Source organism: Phyllostomus hastatus, unplaced genomic scaffold (genome assembly GCF_019186645.2).
Source record: "Phyllostomus hastatus isolate PE091 unplaced genomic scaffold, TTU_PhHast_1.1 phas_contig_40, whole genome shotgun sequence".
Classification (NCBI taxonomy): Eukaryota; Metazoa; Chordata; class Mammalia; order Chiroptera; family Phyllostomidae; genus Phyllostomus; species Phyllostomus hastatus.
Window position 1 is genome coordinate 78,301,252 of NW_025333872.1, and position 24,536 is coordinate 78,325,787.

Here is a 24,536-nt window from a genome sequence, read left to right on the forward strand (position 1 = left end):
AGAGGCCCTGAAACTAAAGACAAAAAAATTTGACATTTGTTAAACAATTACTATGTGATAGAAACTTAAAATTTACTCACATTTAATTCAACCTTTGTAATGACTGTGACAACTCAATGAGATGAGCAAACTACCAAGCCTCAGAGGGTTCACAGGTGTCAGACCTGGCATTCAAACCTAGGTCCTCACCATTCCTCCTTGCTTCCAGCATTAGCCCTGTCTTCTAAACCCCTCCTCTGAGTCTTCTGCAAGGTATTAGAGATCCAGTAATTCAGAAGTGAATGTCAGCCCTAAAATTTTACCTGTGTGCATTTTAAACAATTTAAAAATTTTTCTTTTGAACCTTACCAATCTTGGCACCAATTACAAAACTTACTTTTAACCTCCAAAATTGTAAATCAAATCTACCAATATAAAAATTCAAGGAATAGTCATCAAGGAAATAGTTACTAACACAGTATTTCATTTTGAAAAGATTTTAAATTGCCCCTTCTGTTCCCATTAGGCTCTTTTCTCGTCCTCTTTTCTAGAGTGCCCCTCCCCCCCCACCCAATGACAAGACGAAGGAAGTGAGAGAAGGACAACCTAGAGCGTTTCTGAGAGGCTTCCGTGTGTGATGAGTGAGAACAGCACGGGGCTGGGGCACGATGTGTCTTGGCAGTAGGGCCATTTTAAAAAGTCGCTTTTTGTAGCCTGATCCAATAGCTATTTCATCATGCCTTTTAATGTTCAATGCACAGTATAGATGCAGGCCAATAATCAAATACTTTCCATCTGTTCTTTTTAAAATGCAAAAGATAGATTTATCAATGCCTTTTAAAATACAATTTCCTTCAAAATGCTTTAATATAAAATGTGTGTGCCTGTGTAATCGAACTTTAATCCCACCCTGGGAGTAGACTGGATAGCATTCAACATAAGGGATGTTAGTAATTTATCATTGATGAGAAGCTTGAAAGCTAAGTGGTCGCCTAGAAAGATGTTTAGAGGCAAAAATGCATGAAATGAAGTGTAATATGTGGCAGATCCTGCAAGTTCAGGACTTTTGATTAGTTCCTCAAGTCTAGAGCTCTGTTTGCCCTTGTGTCACCTTCCCCTAAACCCCACACATTTAAGACGGTTGCTAATCCAGTTAGGTTACCTAACCCTTCTCCAGAACATCACTGTTTTTGCTTCACTGTGAAGCATTTGGTCCCGGTGTTCGCGTGATCATGAGCAGAGAAGAATCTTCCTTAAGCTTTCCACAATCTTGTTTGCTAATATTTGTTCATGTGAAAGAACTCTCTTTTCCTTTTATTGTAATATACCACCAGGTAGTGAGGTTATGAAAGGGACATATTTATAGCCTTACCTCCAGTAAAAGCTGGTGACTATCTACCAAATAAATCTGTGATTGGTGACTAAATTTGCCTAGATAGTATGCAATGTGGTGGAAGGGAACCAAAAGTCTATCTACTCTCATTCCATTGGGAGGGTCATATTGGACCCCTGAGCACTGTTCTTAAGGTACTGGCTACTGAAGACCTCTTAACTAACCTTCAAAAGCTGGACAGAAAGCAATTCAGCCACTCAGGTCAAGGTCATCCTTTTGGCAGTGTTATTCTTAAAACAGAGCTGACAATTTTTTTATACCACTTCTAGTTAAAACTTGATTAGTCAGAAGGCTTTCAGTGTGCTGATTGCTCAAGTTTAAAAATATAAATAAAAAAAAAACAAACAAAACCCAAGCCAAAATAGAACTGTTGCTCTAATTTAAAATAAATCTATTCTAGCTACCTATTCAGAGAAAACTGGGAAAATGTCACTGAGGTCAAATGAAGGGCATTTTGAAAACTCAAGAATCAACCTGAGTAAAATTGTAACATGAGAGAAACCTGAAAGTAAAACTGTGTCAAACACATTCGGTTTATCATGCTAGGTTGATTTAAACAAATAAAACAACTTTGTTGAACAGACTGCTTTAATATACGTGTACATGACAACTACTGGGTATAGGAAAAACCCCCAAGTTAATGTTTTTAACAAATTACAGCTATTACTAAAGACGATATGCTTGGATTTTACGGAAATAGTCCAGTAAATGAATAGACTCTCATTCAATGTAGTAGATTAACCAATCTTTCTTTTAATAAAAACCAATACACTACAGTGGTAGAAGTTTACCTTTTTTTATACTCCACATAAAAACATGTGTTCCCTCTCCTTCAATATTTAGTTATTTATAGCTTCTAAAATGGTAAAATAAAATGGAATTTAGATTAGTAAATGAAAGTGCAAGTTTGTACAGCTAAGCTCAGCAGCAAAGGTGAAGAACAACAAAAGGTGAAAGGTGATGGATGCCGCACACAGCGAGGACACTTGGGAGGGGTGTGCCCAACAGTCAACGTTCCATGTTCTCGTTGCTCTTAAACGAGCAAAACCAAGTATTTTTTTATTTAAAGAAATATCAATTCTTTCTATTCCCCCCCACCCCCCATAGCTTGTGATCAGGTAAGGCAAAGATGAGTCCCATCATCACTGGGGACAGCAGCAATACACAGACTTTGGAAAGAACCCTGAATAATCAGTAACATTCTCTTATGGTAACACAAGGAATGAACCTAATAAATCAAATCTGCACTGTTGTCACATTATTCTAATTTGTTTGATTAGTTTATCTGGAAAAACTTTATAAATACATTATTTTAGAGGACAGTAAATTATTTTCTTGCTCTGAAAAAATAATGTTTTTTTTCTTCACATTTAAAAACTGTTTAGTATGCTTTTGGAAAAAGAAATGCAAGAATGTGACAGCTGGGTTTGCAGAATGTACAAGCTGCATTTACAAGAAACTGGAAACCTGCCTATAATTTGCCTCTACAAATAGATCTCTTTGCAATATTATTTAAACAAACAGGCTTAATTTAAACACCTCTCCTATTCATTCTACTTGTCGAGCAAGGAGGTACTTATTTTTCAAGTATTGTAAAAGGTAAATTTTTTGTGCCAATTTTACCTGTTAGCTTTTAAAGACCGAAACATCTATGTGAATAGTCATGCCAAGTTGGCCCATTTCTCTTACAGCCAAATGCTCTCATCTTTCAGAGGATGAAAAAAAATATTGATTTGCTAAAAGGAGCTCATTGGGAAAAGCCATTTCAAAGTACTGAAGAACAAGAAGCATTTTTTTTTCTACTGGCAAAAATTATTAGAAGAGCGATCCAGTCTGTGGTCTTCAGCTGCTTTTAATAGTCTTTTCAAAATGATGGTCAAGAAATCTTTAGAAAATGGGAGGATGGGGGATGCTCCTTTACAGCATGGGAGGGGTTCTGTTAATTGTAGAAATTCTCATTCAATTTCTGCTTTGGTGCTTCAGTAGAGATGCTCATATAACTTCTGTATTAGGAGAGAGAAAAGAGAACACATTCATATATTTATCTAACATCTTATTTATACAATACTATAGTAATATTTTATATTTCTAAAACTGCACCATGCATTTAAGAATAGCCAATTTTATCAGGATCCATGATCATATATTTAAGCGAATTCTACCACTAATAGGAACATACATGCTCTTTTCTTTATTTCAAGTTAGGCTATCCCATTTACTTCTCTAAACTGCATACAGAGATTGTACTTTTCTTTGAGATTAGAGACTTACATACATCCTTGTATCCTTAGTATCTGAAGCTTCAGTCTCCAAATGCATGTTAGAGGTCAAATAAATGTCAATAAATAATCATGATCCCAAAAAACCCTTATACCACTTAAGATCACAGACACTGGACTACCTTCCTAGAGAAGGTCTGGAAGGGTGGGCACAGAGAGAATGGAATGACGGAGAAATTAACAGGTGATTTAAGGACTGGCAAGTGAAGTAGAAAGTCATCTTGGATGCCCCTGTCCTCTCTGTGAATCTGCAGCATGACAGAGTAGGAAGTTGCACCAGGAGTATTTCTACCAGCATGCAAGAGGTTTAAGAATCGGAATGTCAGACCTGGGATGGACCTTACAGCTTCCTTTTACAGTCTAGAAAAGTGGATCACTAAAAAGTTACACTCCCAAGGTCAGTACACTAGAGAATCCAGAAATATTTATGTGGGTAGGTGGTTCAGCATTGGCTTTTTCAATGGTTTTAAAGTGGAAAATATTTGGAACAAGTTCACAGATGGAATATAAAAGAAAAAACAATCTGATTACAAATAAGTCTTTAGTGACTCCATTTAAACATGCTGAATTTGGCCAGCTTGGTTCATAATAGTGTAATAAAGAGATGCTGGTCAGTACTCAAAAGTGATTTGGTGGGATGAGAACGTGACAGAATTCAGAGATCAGAAAAAAGATGGAGCTGGGGCTATCCTACTTGTCCTGGACACTGATGGGACTGAGCTATTGAGTTGCTATGACCACTAAGTGGGTAACTTTTGATGTACTCCTTATTTCTTTGGGTCCTGTAAAGCTACTGTTCTTTTTGTATTCAACAATGGATGGAAGACCCTTGGACTCAGTGTGCTCTTAGTTTGGAATATAGCCCCATCACCTAAATTGTAACTATCTTATTGCATGTAAAAAGGGCAATAATATATTGTTTAGGTTACTTAATCCAAACAAGAGAAAAATGATGGGAGGACATTATGTCAGTCTACAGACATCTGAACAGCTGAGAAAGGTGGAATAAAAACCAAACACCTTTTCTCCAGTGGGCAGAACTAGCCCGAGGTCCCCTAAGTTATGGCGAGACATTAAGTGCTTGTCTTTATCTGAAGCATGCTGGGCAATGAGTGCTGCTCCATGAGGAGAGGCCCACGGACACTCAAAGGGTGATGCAGACTGAATTCCACACGGAGTGGGAGAAGGTGGGGGGCCCTAGTTGTCCAATCCAATTCAAAATTCAATTTCCATGACCCCTGCACAATTATGTCCATGTGGCTTATTTGGTCCATTGAAGGACAAGGTGTGCCACGGCCACATTGAAGAAGGGTCATTCTCTTGGGTGTCACATGTATCTGATGATTTCTGAAGGGAAATTGAGGCAAGCTTACCTGCTGTCTGTTGTGTTTGAACACCATCTACCTGAGGCAGGGGCCCAAGTGTCCCTTCATCTTCAAAGGCCAAAATTGGTTTCAAAGGAATTTCTGGGTTCTCACTGTTGGTAACATCTAATCTGGATGCTTTAGATCCAATGGGTAAGTTTATGATTTCTTCAAAATTTTCATCCTGAAGAGATATTCCATTTTCATTGGGTTGTTTTTCCAAATTGGGAGTACTAGGAAATTAAAAAAAAATCAAAATTAAAATGAATTAGTACTAAAATGGGAAAATAGATTTTAGTACAACCAAAAACAGTTTTATAATAAATAATTTTATAACTTTATTATCAAAATATTAGACCAACCACATCACTACTAACAAAAATGGTGGATTCTGACACATCCGTATTTTAAATTTTTTTTTTTAAGATTTTATTTTTAGAGAGAGGGGAAGGGAGGAAGAAGGGAAGGGAAACATCAATGTGTGGTTGCCTCTCACACGCCCCCTACTGGGGACCTGGCTCAGCACCCAGGCATATGCCCTGACCGGAAATCGAACCAGTGACCCTTTGGTTCACAGGCCAGTGTTCAATTCACTGAACCATACCAGCCAGGGCTAAATTCTTTTTTAAGAATATAAAGAGAGAGAGAGAGAGAGAGAGAGAGAGACATCAATTTGTTGTTCCACTTATTTATGCATTCACTGGTTGATTCTTATATGGGCCCTTGGTGGGGATCAAACCCTCAACCTTGGCATATCGGGACAATACCCTAACCTAACTGAGCTACCTGGCCAGAGCTATATTTTAAATTCTTATTTAAAAAAATATGTTCTTTTTAATATAAAATTTATTAAATGGAATAATTTATCCATCAGAATAGATCATCATCATCATCATCATTGTCATCATGAACAGTTCTACATTCATTCAGCAATTTCTATTGCAGGCATTTCCACATTCTTTTATCTGACAAAGAAGAGCCCTTATTAGGATCTTCAAAGATGAGAGGATTGTAGTTTAGGGGAAAAGGGGATGCTTTGCACAAAATCACACAACTACAATAGATATTCCAAACTGTAGGCATGATCTCTTGGTCTCTGGTCCTATGCTTTCCTCATTATGCATTCTGTACACTCCCTGGCTATACAAATTCTTGCCCTTCCTGGCTATCTATGGCTTCCTAAAACACATGAATAATTTTATAGGTAAATTGCTCAAGACCAACCTTCTCATCTTAGCCAACCCACTTTGATTCTCACTGATTAATTCGTGTTTAATATTTTGGATTTACTTTGAGGTATCTTGAACTGGCCGTCAAATCCTTAATTTTCTACCTATAGTTTCTCTTAGATTTTTCCACCCTCTTCACTAGCTCCATAACCAAATTGGCAGTCCTGTAAGTTATATGCTTAATTTAAACTTTACAATGCAGTAAAACCATGCCTGTGGAACAAATGAGTGCTATGCAGATTAATTTTACTGTTCCCTTCATCTGATTGCAGCAGGCAACATATATTTGCAAGCTCCGTATTTGTTCCATGCTCAACTCATGTATCAAAAATGAGCATATCTGACAAAATTCTAGGCTTAAAATTTCCAAATGGAAAAATGAAAAAGACTAAAATAATAAAGCAAAAATTGTGAAGGCTTTAACTTCTAATACATACTGATCATAAATGGAACACTTAGTTATAGAAAGAGCTCTATGGAAAGAGACCAGCCAGAGACCAGTCAGGCCTTAGTGTCAGCAATGCCAGTGCTGGACTTGAGCAAGTCATTCGTCTTTTTCCATCGCCCTCCCAAATGATAAAATAAAGCTAATGTACATCCAATCTCCCCATTGCTATTTTTGGAAGAGTCTTTGGAGGAGTCTTTGTTTTTTCCCCTATTAGGGAATACTTGCTTTCCCTAATCAATGAGAAGTATTGATTTTGTGAACACATTCTAAAGCATTTCTTATTTGAAGAGAGGGTAGGACAAAAGTAGATTTATTGTTGTTCACATGAAAAATAATACAATAATTAATAGATACTAATACAAGAATAAACTGTTTTGTATACTCAAAACTGTAAACCCACTTTTCCCCACTCTGTATTTGGGTGCATTTTAAAGTATCAAACCTTTTTTCCCTAGAAAAAAATAAAGACACCTGTCCTAAGTACCTCAAAAAGTATTGTGAGGTATATTGAAAAAATTATTTATAAGGTGCTATGAAAAAAAACAATAAAAATATTATACAGACTCAGAGTATGATGCTTTTCTGCTGTTGCACCAAGGAAGGGAGAGGAGGCTTGGCATCATAAAGTAGTCTGCATGAACACGCACAGGCACGCACACGCATCACATGCATGCACACACACTTAACACCTGCCTTTCCAAGTGCTGGGGCTGCCACACCCACCCTCCTGTTCTTTCCCAACACCGATGAGCTTTCTGTAACCAGGGAAACAGTTCTGGTTCTCATCCCAGAGGAATTTTAAGATGTTTTGGCAAAACATGAAGAAGAGGAATGCATTTGCAAAGTTCTCATTCCTTCTCCATCTCAACTGCCATCCCCTTGCAGGCTGCATGTGCTAACAAGCTAGTAGTGGCAACGCCAGCCCCAGACTTGAGTCATAGCTGACTTCCCCTCCCCCTCCCCCTCCTACCTGGCCACCCCACCCATTCTTACTTGTCTGCTATTAGAGGAATAATTGTGCCATATGCTTTAGGTAACCAATTTTCAAGTGTTCAGAGGACACTGTGAGCAGCAGAAACAATAAAACTGAAATTGAAATCACTGGGGCTATGGATCTGTGTAAAAGCTGTGTATCCAGCTTTTGAATTCCTTTTCTTTGTCTGTACTCTGGAGGTTGAAGATGGATGCAAAACTCTTGAAGCCTGTGTACTTCACCTGGTCAGTCCAAAACATATCCACAAAAGGGGGTGGGGCAGCGGCAAGAATCTGACAGTACATACTGCTGCTTATTGTATCCAGGACCTTATTTTTTCTTAATGGTTATTATCATGTTATAACAAGTAATTGAAAAAGTGACACACACCTTTCTGTTTGAATAATGGGGGCTTGGCATTGTCACTTTTCCATCAGGTAAAAAAAAAACAAAACTAAGCACAATAATAAACTTGTAAGATTTGGAGGAAAAACACTAAGTCAAACACCAAAATCATTACAAATCCCTTATTTGAGAGGAGAGACATACTATTGAAGACACTGATGGCTAAGCTAAGAACAAGCATAAAATGCCCTCTGGGGTATTAGGAAGGTACGATAGTAGTCTGTATACCCATGAGTTTTTTTTAGCTTCTAAAGATTCTCAGCTGAGGGGGTAAAAGAATCTAGAGAATAATCTGAGAAATTTAAAGTTTTTTCCTGCCCCACCCTTTGTGTTCACACATTTATCCTTTGTTTCTGGTTCCAAAGCAAGTTTCCTGCCTATGAAAAAAATATTCTCCTCCATCAATGGGCACTTCCCTCTGAAAACTCTCAAGAATCAAAACGGGCTTCTGGAGTAAGAATCATCCTTGCCCAGGATGATTTCTGGGTTTCTGTGAAAGCGGGCCAGAATTTTGGTAACTCCAATCTTTAATTCTACATATTAGTGGGGAGCCTGTTGCACAAGGAAAATGGCCTTCAGGCTTTAAAAGGATTGTACAGCAAAATCTGCCAGCCAAAGAAACCACAGAGGCCAGCTGCGCCACTCAGGCCCCAGAGGTCAGGAGTGAGTTTCAGGGAGTTTCTCCGCACCAGGAACTGCTGCTGCTCGCCTGAGCTGCTGAAAAGGAACATTAGGAGGACATTGCCACATCTCTGGGGGTGGGCATGGCCGATGTAACCCAGGTCACAGCATTCATTTATTTGTCTTGAAGAGAAAGCAAACCAATGTATTAGGTACATGAGACATTAGGAAAAGCAACACTTCTCCCAAATGTGTTCATTCTAAGGAGTGGAGTTCTCCAGTGAAAACAAGCCCTGCCACAGTGCTTACAGCATTTGTCATGGTGGATTTCCACAGAGTATCAACGACTTCACGGTCTTTGGAAGGGACCCTGCGAATCTCCAATTTTGATTTAGGTCGTGGAGGGCAAGCTGGTGGTATCTATAACTGTACACTGGTTGCACAGTAGGACATTTAATAAATATGTTGACTGAATATGAAGATCATAATGCACTGAGGCGAAAAACAATGACTTTGGTAAGTAATTTCAAGTTAACTTGAAATTGGGAATAAAAAAGAACATCGATGAATGTTATTTATTTGTAATTTTAAAGTCTTTAACAGGATTTCTGATGCAAAACTGTTTAAAAACTCGAGTCCCCACTGAATCAAAGAAAATGTGCACTCACGAAGAGGAGACTGTCTTAGGGAGGGGCGTTACAGGCAGTGGAAGCAGGTCCTTCTTAGATGGAAGAGTATGAGTGGCAGAAAGCCTGAGGAAATCAGCGCTACAACTAGTTTAATAATAACAACCCAGAAGGCATGCAGGACGAAAAATTTGAGTATGCAAATAAAGTGCATTCAGAGAAATTCATGTCATAACCCCTTGAGGGTAACAGGGAATGTCATTAAATGTAGGCAGGGTAAAAGCCAAGAGTTTAAAGAACTCTAAGATGAACCATCCTTAAAAGACGGAGAGCTTTCAGTCACAATGGAGGTAGCAGATCTTGGAGTCACTGTAAACTCTTTCCTGGTGACCCTGAATCTTTATGTTTTTATGCTGAAAAAAGGGACAATATGTACAAGATACAACACAAAAATATTTTCCTACAGTCTCATGGACTGCAGTGCACTGTGTGTCTTTTGGACACTGCACTCTAGGAGGATAAAGATAAATAATATCTAACATTTGTATGGTACAACGCAGTTTTCAGACCTCCTTTGCAGGTGCTATTTCACTGGGCTCCCCAATACCTGGTGAGGTGGGGAAGATATCTCCATGTGCAGATGAGAAAACTATGTCTTACTTAAGTAGGTTAATAATCCTGGAGTCTCTGGTCTTCTCAGCAACAAAACTAGGACCCCAGCCTGGGATCAGTGTGGTAAAAACGGTAGTGTCTGCTCTGATGCGTGTCAGTTAAAAAGGCCCCAGTTACGTCACTCACCTGTCCACAGTCACTTTTGATTGGTGTGAGGTAACTGCAAGTGGGCTGGCTCCTGGTTCTCCATCTCCTGGAGAGTTTGTCATGCACGGAAGTGCAGACACCGCTGGACATGGCAAAGACGACGGAACAAAGGGTTATTACTACTCTACTGCCAAACCCAAACCCCAGAAGCTAGAATGCCTGATTTACGCCCTGGCTCTGCTAGTTATCAGCTGTGTGACCTTGGGCAAACAACAAGTTCTCCGTGCCTCAGTTTCCTCATGGGTAGTACCTACCTCACAGGCTACTGTGAGAATTAAATGTATTAACGCATGCAAGGTACTCAGAATGGTGCCCGGCATATAGTTAAGGGTGGAAACCAATGTTATTATTTTTGCTTGCACTAAACTGACTTTGGGACAAAAGGTATATGATATTGAAAGCAAAGCAATTGATGGAGAGAGCAGTAAGCTGACTTAATCAGGCTGCTGCCAAACATCTTTACTAGGATTTGTAACAAATAACCATGAAATACCTTCAATGAGAAAACATATTTTTTAAAAGTCAGCTTAGTTCTTGTCACACTTAGAATGTAAGGGAATTCATGAATTATACCTAACTGTGCTACCCTGACATTCAATGCTCCATGTCAGAGTCCAGCTCGAGCCAACAATATTGATGACCGACTCTAAAATTTGGGACAAGGTTACTTAAGTCTTGTAAACCTTCATATAAGTCAGAGTTGCAGAGAAATTTGTGGCAGTTTGATGTGAAAGAATAACTGAAATAATTCCAACAAAGTGTTATTTCAACAGCCTGGCACAAATCCAGTGAAATTGCCAGAGGCACAAAGAGTCTGATAACTGAAGCAAAGAAGTGATTGGTAACTTGAAAGCCACCAAAACTCGCAAAACTGGCAATAGGCAACTTCTGAGAAGACCTGATGGGTCTGTAAGCTCCCCTGCCTGCCTGCCTGCCTGCTCTAGAATTCTCCTAGGAGCACTGGTAACACCATTCAGCTCTCAGCCACATGTGGGGTGAAAACAGGAGATACACTTGTCAGCTAGATTACCTCAGGCCTTTGTTTAGCAGCACTAATTTTTTATGACAACTTACAAGTTTAACCTTCCCTCTTGCCTTTGTTCTTTCTCAGATTGAGGTACAAAGAATATGAAAATAATTGATAGGGGAATAGCAGGAAGGGGAAAGACAAACAAATAACAAGAAGCCAGGTCATGCTCACATTACAGCATCAACCCTTCAGATAATCCAGAGCAGGATGCAATTTACATCCTGATATACTCATTCCAATGACTCACTGGGTGCTATGCCTGCTTACAGCCTATCTAGTACAACATCCCAGGAGACACCCGCTAAAAATGCAACGGGGTTAATATGTCCCCACTAGGGCAACTCTCCAAACAAATACAATTAGGGCATCTTTAACAGGGCATGAAACCCACTATAAAGCAATCACGACATAGAGAAACTAGAATGGTCTCTATTGAAATAAAACCAAATCCCACAATACAAATATTTTACATTTGAAAGCCCCCAGAACTGGCAGAGAAAATTTTTCACATAAACCATTTCACTTAATTTTTACTCTAATCTTTAAAAATAAACAGAAGAAAACCCTGAGGTATCTCTGGTCCTTTTTTCCCCCCCAGAATGCTATTGAAGGTGAGGAAGGAGGAAGCCTTCCACGAGGAGCTACCTACCACCACCTGCATGCACAGTCATGAAGACTGTGTGGGGTCATGGAAGGACTAGAAGGAAGCTGGTGACTTGGACTCCAGCCGTGCAGACTGAGCCTGTCACTCGATGAGGCTGGCACCTGCCTATCTGGGCCACACTGAATCCTAGCACCCGCAACAGGGTCTGGCCCATAGCAGGTCTCTGAAAATGGCTGTTGACTTCCACACAAAGCATCTTCTATCTCACAAGACTGCAGTGGAAATTAAACAAATGTGTGCATATTGTACCTGACACAAAAGGGGAACTAAGTAAATATTCACTGAGTCTGAGCTCTAAAATACTAAGATTATCTTTATTTAAACTGAATATGGTTTAAAACCACCAAAAAATCATCTTGGTCTACAGCATATGAACAACTTTCTGATGAAATTTCAACAGATTTTTAATTTTAACTCTATTCTGAAGGCAGAACTAAAAGAAATAGTATTTAAATCTTTTTTTTTGAGAACTGCCATAAGTACCAGTTATCAAATATATATATTTAAATGAAATTTAATTTTGTTAATAGAGAAATTTTTAATTACATGTGTACACACGTGTGTATAATATTTCTCTCTATATAGCCATATATATATACACACAGATGCGGATACATATAAGAGTAAAATGATTTCAGATATTAAGCACCCTATTTGTATATAAACAAATGTGAGACATCATCTTCCAGAAATGCTAGATTAAGTTTTCCACAGGGGAAAATTTGTGGACTAGATGACGCACACCTAAGTTTTATAAGTTAATGATATCTTTTTGTTTTTTGAATCAATCACTGAATATCTTGACCTCTAGAAAGTCAATTAAAAAATTCCAAATTTGAACTGAGTTCTTTGAAATAAATACCTGTTCCGCCAGTGAGAGCTCCCTTGGCTATATCTCCATTTCTCTGATCTACAGTTTTCTACCAAGAGAAAAAAAGTAAAAATACTTTTTAATGTTAAAGTTACAAGTGAAGTAAAGAAAAAAGAAATAAAAGCCATTAAGAGTCTCTAAAAATGGCCATCTCGGTACCTTATCTGTAGCTTCTGTTCTTCTGGTTCTTTTCATAATCTCCTCAAGTCGCTGTAAGAAGAATTGAATAAACAGATCAGACATAGAAAGAAAGCTAGCCTGGCACATTTCACTTACTAAGCAAACAGTAGGTCATCAAAACACCTCTGTTATTGTGGGAAAATACAATACCTACTGCTTTGTTTTAATTGGAAGTATTCCAAAAAGTTAGAACTGCCTTAAACCGCATGAGTAGGAAGTAACTTTTTGGTGAAGGTTGATATATAAATAGCGATTTCTTTGGAGAAAATTACTAATATTGAGAGCTACTGCAGTTTATCCAGAATGGGCAGAACACGTTTGTTTTCTGATGGCAATGAGCTAGTCTCTGAGTCTTTAGATGGCTTCCAGTCTAGAATGAGAACAGCTGGTGTCCCAGGCTTCCGGGTTACATGCCACTACCTTCTTTCTCTCCAGGCGCTCCTGCTCTTCTCTCTGGAAATGCTTCTCCCGTTCCTGTCGGACTCTCTCTGCTTCTTCTCGAGCACGAGCTTCTTCTTCTTTCTAAAAACAAGAAGTCAGCACGTGCTTCTTACAAACATTCTGGCTTGGCCTGCTGCCCCAATTTCTCCTGGCGCCCAGAGGTGGAGGCAAGACGCATGGAGAATGTGCCGAAAATGAGAGCACGCACGAGACTCAGCAAATCTACCAATCCACTGCCATTTTCCTCTGCTCAGGAGAGAGGACTCCTACCCATCTGAGCAAGAGGCAGCCCTGAGTTGCGGCTGCCGGGTACCCAGGGTCCCCACCTGTTTCTGCAGACGCTCCATCTCCTCCCGTTCACGCTGCGCTCGCTCCTCTGCCTGCCTCCGCAGCTGCTCTTCCCTCTCGCGGGCCTGCTCAGCTTCTAGCCGGCGGGACTCTTCCTCCCGGCGAGCTCGCTCTTCCGCCACCTTTTGAGCCAGTTCTTCTCTCTTTTGTCTGGAGGAAGAGAGGAACAAAACAACACTACATGGGGAGTTCCTTGGAGAGAGGCTGGGGTGTGTGGTTGTTGCCAGGACAGTTTGTTCAGAGGTCTGGCGGGGAGGTCTGCACTGGATACATCCCATGGCCTTCAGGGACACTCTGTGAAACCACCTTCCACTCTTCCTCCTCATCTTCCCAGGCTCCTGCTGCCTTGTGGCAAAATGTAACTGTTCTATTTATATTTGGGGAAGAGCTTGTTTTGTAAAAGAATCTGCAATTTAACTATCTTTAAAGGCTGAGACTCATTTGAAGCTCTCCGACCACTTGCCATCCCCCAGATCTTATAATGTCCTGCCACAGGACTGGAGGAAGATGGCCTAGGCGTTGATCCCTGTTGGGACTAAGCTCCAGGATGGCAGTCTGTCTTCCTCCAGGTGCAGTTCTGCTTCACTGAAGAACACTTATATTGACATTAGCTTTATTAGTCCCAGAAAGAGACCAGCTAAGCAAACTGTGCTGGTAATACAGTCTGGCAGGCAGTCATAGGGTGTTTAGCTATCTCACCCAGCTACCCACTGAGAGGACTTCTGCATGGAAGGAAGAAGACATAAACGTTTATTATTCAGCTTTAAAATGATAATTAGAAGGATAATGAGGGAATATGGAGACTAGCGATATGTTAAGTAAAAAAAATACCCAACCTATACAATTGTAGCTTTATTGTAGTTATAATCATGTAAATATATGTGCATGCGTATATATTTATGCATGCATATATAACTGCACACTATTCACAGAAACTGGAAAGGATTATTCAAAATATATGAAATTACTGAAAACTGGTAAGATTATGGATATAGAAGATGGTTTGACTTTGGGGAGTGGGCACATAGTGTAATACACAGATCTTGTATCACAGATATATACACCTGAAACTTATATGATCCTATTAACAAATGTCTCCCCGATACATTTAATTAAAAAAATAAAATAAAGCTTTTCCCATTAATGTTGTTGTATTGTCATTATAATAAGAAAATGTGATGTAAAAAAAAACCACTTAGTGGTCCCAGGAACACCATCAGAGTGACTGGGAACAACTAGTCCATTAACCTTTCTCACTGCTACCACCTCTTCTCTCTCAGACTGAAGACTGAATTCAAGGTAGCAAGGTATCCCTGTGATACCACTTAGCAATGTCACTTCTTTACCTTTCCAGCTCTTCCCTCTCCCTCTTCTCCCTCTCCTCCTTCTCTCTCTGCTCTCGGGCCAGCCGCCTCTTCTCAGCCAGCAGCCTTGTGGCTTCTTCCGGGTCAGTGGTGCCTGCCGAAGTCTTAGGAGAAGCATTGGCTGTCACAGTGGGTGACGGCACTGGGACGGGCACTGGAGTTGAGACTGGGGTCGAGACTGGGGTCGAGACTGGGGTCGAGGCTGGGGCCGACACTGGGGCTGGGGCCACTGGGGCTGGGGCCGTGGCTGAGGCTGGAGTGGGGGCTGGGACTGGAGCGGGTGCCGGAGCAGCTGTACAAACAGGTAAAAGGAGAAAAACAATTGGAAACAAAGCCCGAAGAACAAAACAAAAACTAGCATTCCCCACACCCCAGGCCTAGAATTCATCCTTATAAAAGAAAGGGGGATGTTTATTACAGAATGTTCTCACAGTTTCACTCTATTCTATGTGTAACCAAGCAACAGATAACAAAAAGCTGCATGTGTAAGTGAGACATCCAACAAAGCCGACACTTTTCACCAAGTCTTATTTTTATACAAGTTAAGTCAGTTAACAACATACGTCGAATGTGTGCTAGGCACAGAGTCTCACGTTTGGTTCTGCGTGAAGTGGGACCCTGAATGAAAAGAAGGTGAGATCTTCTATTTGCCTTTGATTAGATTCTAAAAACCCTTCTCTTTAGTGACTGTGTATTATTGGAGGACTACAGCTGACCATCCTCAGCGTCCATGCTGTGAGCCCAGATGCAGGCTGGGAAGATGATACCAACTGTCCCTTTTGTCTACCCCCAGCTGGTCCAGGTCTGAGGTGGGAGGAGCCAAGGGCCATTTTAGGAGCTGACACTCGTACACCTTAGACATCCCAGGTCTCCACTATGAGTCCTGAGGCCAAGATAGAGGATGGAAACAGAAGTTTTCTGACCTTATTCAGATTCAGGAAAATGACCTAGGGAGCTGGCACAGCAGGGAGTGCCACACAGAGGCACCGAGGTCAAGTGCGATCTCTGGCGCCTGACCATCCCAGACCCTCCTGTCAAGATTTACGTTTCTCCTGCTCCCACAGACTATTCTTTATGCTCAGGCTGCTCTCTGGCCTGTCCCCTCTTCTCTGCATGCAAACAGACATCGCACTCCTCCATTCTCTAACCACCCCATTTGTCTTCAGTTGTCAATTCTCTCTTTGCCTCTACCTTTTGTCTTCAAATGAAGTCTGAAGGAGAAAACTTCTGAATAAAAGACAATTTTCAACAAGGAATTCTGAATTCCTGGTTCCAAGTAATTTCAGACATCTAAACAACATCTGGTTATCTGGGAAGAGATGGGATCCACTGGGCCTTCTGGAAAAAATTCTGACCTCTATCCAAGCTAAGCTAGTGGTCCTTAAACTCCAGTATGCACAGGATTAGGGTCATAACTGGCCAGTCTTTGTTTTATCTGGCCACCCTGCACAGCAGTCAGCTGGAGAGCTTAGTATCTTTTAGAGTCCTTGGACCCACCACGGATTCTGATTCAGTGGGTTTGAGGTAGGGCCGGGCTTCTGCAGTTTGAAGCATCATAGACTATGGTGGTTTGAAAATGTTTGCACAGATTCTTTGATGATCCTCCCTTTTCATAGTGGAGACTAATGCCCTCCACTGGAGTGTGAACTGAATCTAGGGACTTGCTTCCAAAGAACAGAATATGACAGAAATTGGGACTTGTGTGGCTTCTGAGACCAGGCATGAAAGTACTGTGGATTCCTCCTGATTCTCTCTCTTAGATCACTCACCCTAGGGGAAGCTGACAGCGCAAGCAGACAGGTTATGAGGACATCAAGCAACCCTATGGAGGGGTTCACATGTCATGAAACTGAGGCCACCTTCCAACAGTCGTGTGTGTGTGTGAGCTGCCATCCAACAACCCAGCTATGGTGCTGCCGAATTCCTGACCCAAGGTGTTGTGTGATGGAATAACTGTTTGTTGCTGTTTTAAGCTGCAAACTTATAGGACAATTGTAACACAGCAATAAATAATACAAGTGACTTTGATGCAGGTGGTCTGAATACCACATTTTGTGAAAACAGTAAAGGAATCAGAAACCACACTGAATAAATATACTATGGCTCCAACGGTCGGTTTTTGGATATACAATTCTACTCTCTTTATATGTAAGAAAACGATACTGAAGAAAAGTTCCCAACATTAGCCTCAGAATAAAATTTCTAAGTCCCCAATAAGGGGGAAAAGGGGGCGGGAGGAAAAGGGAGAGACCGTAACAACCCACATCCCATCACAAGTCAGTTCTTACCAGCGGCAGCCTCTAGTCCACCAGGTGTCCCTTCTTCAACTGTGGCTTCTTCTACCTTCATGAGAGGTGACTTGCCCTTCAGTGAGGGCTCGCTGGCTACTTTCTGAGGTTCCTTCTCAGGGTCTTTCCTCTCAGCTTCCACTCTGGCTTCTTTCTTGACAGGGCGGATGTTGCCAGGGGACAGGGGCCGGGCCTGGGCAGGGGGAGCTTTGACAGGCCCGGGAGGCAGGGAGGACGCCGGTCTGGGTGTGCCAGGCAAATGAGGGAGGGACTTGGATGGGAGCCTGGGAAACAAAGGGACAGCACAAAGAGAAGGGGACTTGTCAGCACAGGCTTGCCAGAGCCTTCCTCCAGCCCCTTATCATGCAGCAGTCCCAGAACACCAATATGGAAAAGAAATGAAGGTATTTATTTAGTCTTTTACACTTGTCTTTTATGTGGCAAATGCAGAAACGTTCACTTTAGAGACCCAGTCCATTTCTCTCTTTTTCTTTACGGAAAAACATCATTCCCCCGGTCAAACCAGACCGTGTGGGGGACACAGCTTCCGTTCAGAGGACAGAGGCTGCTACCTCCCCTGATGGAACACCCAGCCAGCCCCGCGTTTCACGTACCACAGTCGGGAGGAAGCTGGGGATCTGGCTTTGGGGTGAGATGGAGAGAACGTCCTTCGGAGGCCGGATGTGAGGTGGAAGGGCGTGTTCTCTCTCTCCCTTTCTCTTTTATAGGCCTAAGTTCAGAGAAACAAGATAATTAGATTTTTTTCCCATGTGTTAGACAACCCCATTCAGGTATTCAACAGTGGAGCTATAATCTGTCTAATGACTTTCTAGATATTTTCTAACCTTTCTTATATAACTCCATTCTAGCCCAACAAAAGGCCTGACATTATACGAAATTAACACATTGTGGCACTCTTAAGAAGGTTCTGGATATGTGATTTGAAGTTACCTTTATTAAAAAAATTCACTTATACTTTTAGAAAACAACTATAGTTTGTGACTAAAATTACTGGGAGCAAAATCTCTCACAATCTGGTTTAGTCCATACAAATGTCAAAGTAAAAGTCATTTCCAGTTTATTCCCCCCAATTTGTAATTAAAACACACTCTTATATCTTTAAATTCCTTTTCTGGAATATACTGTAGCTCAATCCTTCCTCTTTCTTTCTTTCTTTCTTTCTTTCTTTCTTTCTTTCTTTCTTTCTTTCTTTCTTTCTTTCTATTTACATGTCAGCTATATCATACTTTAATTCATTTTTTTTCTTTATATCAATGTTATACAAACAAGTTGTTCCTCACCTAGTGTCCTGCTCTTGAAGGAAAAATCAGCTTCAAGATGAAGAATTTTAGCTATTTTAGTCTCCTTCACTAGGGATACAATTATAATTTGAGGGCAAGCCCTCCTCTGACTGCCAGTTGGGAATTCACCAGAGAGATGTGACAACTTTCCTGAATTGAAATGGGCAAAGGGAAACCCAGCGTGGTGTTCTAATTATCTAGAGTCAAGCGAGACAGAAAAGAGCACAGGACACAGAAGATTCATCTCAAGCATCTGAAACTCGCCGACTGTTCTGGGATGAGAACGGACGCTTGCTGGAGGGGCCTGTGTGAGCAGCACCCGGCAGTCGTCCACTCCGTGGGACCCTCTCAGGAAAGCAGGCTTTGAGTGCCCAAGGAAAGGGACAGAATATTATCTAGTCTCAGGGCCAATAAGTTCACAGTGCACCTTCTCTTCTTTCCTTTTCTGGCCTGGTTCAAGTATCAGCTCCCCTCTTCCTTCCCTTTTGTTCCCTTCACTGTCCCTTCTCATTGCTTCTCTCCATTTTCCTTAGTAGCATTTTAGTCGATGGACTGGGCTATGGGGATGGGGGGTACATCTAAGTGCCAAGTAATACTCAATGTATTCCAGAATGTAAAAAAAGTGGGGCAAGAAAGAGCTTCATAAGCTGCATGGCAGTTCTACATCCCTGGAGGCTGCACAACCACTTGGAGGCTGCTCCAATCTCTGGTCTCAGAGATTGGGGGGTAGGGCCTTGGAGACCAACTGCAGTCCTCAGGTAACAGAAGCAGCAGCCACCACGTGGGACCCTCCTGGCAGGTGGACAGGTGGTAATTATGTCTCTGGTGGGTCAGTCCCTGGAGAGAAAGGCTCAGGGAGGCTGGAGTTAAGCACCTCAAGTAGCTTTTCCCTTTTTACTCAAAACATTTTTTATTTGGCTGAAGTCAAGGAGTGATCTGAATGGGAAAAGAAGGAAGGGTGATTTGTGATGTGTAGGGTTTGGTGTTGACTTTCACCATCTGTGCCTTGATAAGACAGATAGCAAGGAATGAACCTACATATACAGGTGTACAATACTCAGTCTTCTTCTTCTTTTTTTTTTTAAATTCTCAACCGAGGACGTTTTTTTTATCGCTTTCAGAGAAAGAGAAAGTGGGAGACAGATAGATAAAAACATCGATGTGAGAGAGAAACATCGATTGGCTGCCTTCTTGTGTGCACTCTGACCGGGGATCAAACCTGCAACATGGGTATGTGCCCCGACCAGGAATTGAACCCACGACCCTTTGGCCTATGAGATGACACTCCAACCAACTGAGCCACATCAGCCAGGGCTCTTCTTTTTTTTTTTTTTAAGTGGTACTTAACCAATGTTTTCTTTTCTAAAACTTACCTTTTAAATTATCTTAAAGAGGCAGAGGGAACAGGAGAAAACAGTTTGGAAAAATGCTCAATACTTGAGATAATACCCTTCCAGGCAGATAAATTTTTTTTTATCCTTTCATTGGTCTTGTACCCAATCACTTATTTGGGTACCAGATATGTAAAGATGCTCTTGATTCTCATCCTGATCTGACAAAAGAGCCAGCAGTCTATACAATAATCTTTCTTGTTAACGCTCTCCACAAGGCTAAGGTGAAAAACCCCTGCGGTAAGCTGCTAATGTCAATTGTCTGGACAACCTACCAGCAAGACAAAGACTTTAATTTTAAAATTAAAGTTAAGTATAGAATACAAATAACTCCCAAGAGAGACAATACAGACAGACACTATCCAGTAGAATCTTTTGTGATGATAGAAATGTTCTAAATCTACAGTGTCCAACATGGTAGCCAGTAGCTACATTTGGCTATATGAATTTAGAGATAAATTAATTAAAAATTACATAAATTAAATATTAATTCAGTCTCACAAGACATAATTTGAGTGCTCAATAGTAGCCATTTGAATTTAGATCTAAGAATTAAAATAAAATTAAAAACAAAATTAAGAAAACAATTTATTTACAATAGAATCAAAAAGAACAAAATACTTAAGAATAAATTTAACCAAGGAAGCAGAAGACTTGTTTACTGAAAACTAGATGACACTGCTGGAAGAAATTAAGGAAGACACAAATAAATGGGAAGACATCCTGTGTTCATAGATTGGAAGGCTTATTAATGGCAAGATGTCAGTTCTACCCAAAGCAATCTACAGGTTCAAAGCAATTCCTTTCAGAATTCAAAGTTGTTGTTATTGTTTCCAGAAATAGAAAAATCCATCTTAAGTTCATATGGAACCTCAAAGGACCCTGACTAGCCAAAACAATTTTGAAAAAGAACAAAGTTAGAAATCTTACACTTCTAATCTCAAAACATATTACAAAGCTAAAGTAATCAAAACTGTGGTATACCCCAATACCTTAAATTTAAAAAAGTAACAGTGTGGCGCTTGCATAAAGACAGATATATAGACCAGTGGGATAGAGAGCAAGCCCAGAAATAAACCGTTGTGACTGTGGTCAGAGCATCCTTGACAGGAGTGCCAAGACCACTCAGCGGGGAGAAGACAGTCTCTCCAACAACCGGTGCTGGGGAAAGTGGATATCCACAAGCGAATGAATATAGCGGGACCCTTACCTTATACTATATACAGAAATTAACTCAAAAATAGATTAAAGACCTAAATGTAAGAGTTAAAACCACACAATTCCTAGAAGGAAATGCGGGAAGCCTCAGGATACTGGCGGTGGTAATGAATTGGATGTGGCACCAGAAGCACAGGCAGCAAGAGCAAAAACGGACGAACAGGACCACGTCAAACTTAAAAGCTCCTGTGGAGCAAAGGAAACCACCAACAGAGTAAGAAGGCAACCTGCAGAATGGGAAAAAATGATCTGCCAATCATATATCTAATACGGGTTAACATTCAGAATACATAAACAACTCCTACAACTCAACAATAACAAAAAATTAAAATAAAATTAAAGGTTAAGATTAAAAAATGGGCAAAAGATTTGAATATTTTTCCAGAGATGATATACAAATGGCCTGAAAACATATGAAAAGATGTTCAATATCACTTTATTAGAGAAATGCAAGTAAGAACCACAATGAGACATTACCTCACACTCACTAGGATGGCTACTATTAAAAAAATAGCAGAAAATAACAAGTGCTGGTGAAGATGTGGAAAAACTGGGATCCTCGTGTACTGTTGGTGGGAATATAAGTAAAATGGTACAGTCGCTATAGAAAAGAGCATGACCATTCCTCACAAAAACAAAAGATAAAATTACATAAGATCCAACAGCCTCACTTCTGGGAACATATCCAAAAGAATTAGAAGCAGGATCTTAAAGAGATATTTGCATACCAATATTTATAGTGCTGTTCACAACAGCCAAGAGAGAAGCAACTCAAATGTCCATCAACAGATGAATGGATTAACAAAAATGTGGTGTGTTCATACACATATACGTATATTTGTATGAGTACGGGTATACATGTGTACATACAGACCCTCTCCACAGGAATATTATTAGCCTTGAAGAATGAAAATCCTGTCACATGCTACAACATGGAAAAAACCTTGATGACATTATGCTAAGTGAAATAAGCCAGTTCTAAAAAGACACATACTTTGTGATTCCATTTATATCTCATTTAGGTGCCCGAAGCAGATTCACAGACACAGAAAGTAAACTGGGGGCTGCCAGTGGCTGGAGGAAGAGGAAATGGGGAGTCCTTTAACAGGTATAGTTTCAGTTTTGTGAGATCTAAACAGTTTGAAGATTGGCTGCACAACAGTGTGAATATACTTAACACTGCCGAACTGAACACTTTAAAAATGCTTAAGATGGTAAATTTTGATACATGTTTTTCTTTTACCACAATTAAAATTTTTTTAAATTACAGTGAATTTAAAATTATTTTGTCAGTCTCATTAGCCACTTTTCAAGAGCTCAATAGCCATGTGTGGCCAGTTGCTCAACTAGGTTCCGAAGTGCAGCCCTAGGGCAATAGGACTTGTGGAGTCATTTTCTGGCAGTATGTATGTGCCTAAATAGTTGGTTGTAAAGAGGAGAAAAGAGCCCTGACCATTGTGGCTCAGTTGGTTGCATGTTGCCCTGCAAAGCTAAAGGTCACCAGTTTGATTCCTGGTCAGGCCACATGGGTTGTGGGTTCAGTCCCTGATTATAGCACCTATGAGAAGCAACTGATAGATGTTTCTCTCCCTTTCTTTCTCCCTACCTTCCTCTTTCTCTAAAAATAAATAATAAAAAAAGAAGGCCAATAGATCAAATATGAAAAGAGGAAGCCATCACCTCCCCCACCCCCATCAAGTGAGAAAGCAGAGGTTCTGGATCATGTCTGAAATCCCTTTCCTTTAATTGCTTGGCCAAGGGTAAGCTTCCCTCCTTCCCTCCTGGAGTGTTCATTTTGCTTTTATCGGCAGTAAGACAGTTTTCTTTTGGTAAATGCTTTACCTTCCCCGAGAAGTTCCTTTATGTTTGAGGCTAAAGCTGTTCTACTGAACTGTTGCTTTTTGTTCATAGCTAGGACCAATATGCTAATGACGAAAAACCTCCCAGACATCAAAGGTTCTTTACCTTTGGTGTGAAGGGCTGGAGGTCGGCCTCAATCAGGAATCAAATGCTGATTCCTGAAAGCCTAAAGGGCTTGAAGGAAAACTGCCTGTAGACAAAGGCTTCAAATTCTTATAATCCTCCAAATACCCTCAAGGATCTAAATAAAACCCTTTTAAGTGGCCATCAGATTTATAAATCTGAATTGCTGTTGGAACTTAAAAATTTAAAACATTGTCCCAGCCTATAATTAAATGGGTCATGCTATTACCATGGAAGAGAGGCAGTGAGACCCTTTGGTTGACTGGCAAATCCGTTAAGACTAATGCAAAATGTCTAAACACCATAGAGCAATGTCTACATCATTCAAGAGATAGCAAATAACCCACAGTTCAAATAGAAGAAAGATTCTTGGAGACATACAAGTTACCTTACTGCATTGACAGCATGGTGAAAATTAACGTTGACTCAGTCACCTCGCCAGTAATAAATAACAAGTACAAATTGCATTCTTTACTTGCAAAATCTGAGTTTATAATACAGCCCAATAGCCTTATAAGAATTATTTTGTGAGTTACTAATGTTTGTAAAATACTTTGTCACTATAGTTTAAGATCTGGGCCTTGACAAGGATTAGCTAAGCAGATAAAAATTCTTTATGTTGTTTTCGCTGAACCACATTTAGAGTTCAGCCAGCTTCTGGACATGGTTGGAATAAAAGGCAGAGGTAGCAGTCCAGGCCCACTTCCCCTTCCACAGTTTTCTAGTTTCAGAAACAGAAGCATGCTGGCATTGCGCTTATTTGTATGGAGCAGGGTAATTCACTTACTCATACAGGATTGAACAAAGAACAGTTTTCACTTCCAAATTCTAATTTCTAGGGGGAGTAAAATCTTCAGGTGGAGAGGAAGTATAGGGACACTACCACCCAGCTAACCAGACAGATGGGATGGTGCACATCACCATCTCCCAATCCTGCACTCACACTGCACCTTGGGGTGGTGTCCGCCCTGCACAAGAAATAGCACAGACTCGCCTGGCCGCTCCCACCGCTACTCACCACTGTGCCATGGAGAGTCCTCCTTCGCGCAGAGCCGTCGGGCGGTGTTACGAAGAGTTTTGTTCGATCCACCGGATTTCTAGAGTGTGCAGCTTTGTACGACATGATGTTGATGGGGCTGCAAGATGCTGAACGAGGACAAATGGGGATAACTAGGGTGCAGGTGATTGTTTTACACACAAGAGTGCCAGAGGAGCAGTTGAAGGAAAGCCAAGAGCAGGTTCAGGAAAAGGAGCAAAGCAGAGATAGAGAGAAAAGTAGGGAGAAGATGTTATTACCTAAAGGTGTCCAGAACCCTCATAC

General features: G+C 40.7%; 1 protein-coding gene across 7 annotated transcripts in view; it reads right to left on the bottom strand.

Moving 5' to 3' along the window:
* Window positions 1–2,105: 2,105 nt before the first annotated feature.
* The window catches only part of MAP7 (microtubule associated protein 7), a 159,598-nt gene continuing 137,167 nt past the window's right edge, over window positions 2,106–24,536 (bottom strand). For 5 of the 7 annotated variants that reach the window (XM_045843048.1, XM_045843050.1, XM_045843046.1 and 2 more), the window contains 11 exons: window positions 24,234–24,385; window positions 17,937–18,052; window positions 17,323–17,606; window positions 15,017–15,326; window positions 13,649–13,820; window positions 13,302–13,403; window positions 12,861–12,911; window positions 12,693–12,750; window positions 10,116–10,218; window positions 5,025–5,248; window positions 2,106–3,375 (listed from right to left, as the gene is read on the bottom strand). In XM_045843048.1, coding sequence (XP_045699004.1) covers window positions 3,365–3,375; window positions 5,025–5,248; window positions 10,116–10,218; window positions 12,693–12,750; window positions 12,861–12,911; window positions 13,302–13,403; window positions 13,649–13,820; window positions 15,017–15,326; window positions 17,323–17,606; window positions 17,937–18,052; window positions 24,234–24,385 — 1,583 coding nt within the window. In that variant the 3' untranslated portion in view covers window positions 2,106–3,364. The remainder of the gene's footprint in view (window positions 3,376–5,024; window positions 5,249–10,115; window positions 10,219–12,692; window positions 12,751–12,860; window positions 12,912–13,301; window positions 13,404–13,648; window positions 13,821–15,016; window positions 15,327–17,322; window positions 17,607–17,936; window positions 18,053–24,233; window positions 24,386–24,536) is intronic. The other 2 variants (XM_045843052.1, XM_045843047.1) reach the window with 1 other exon arrangement.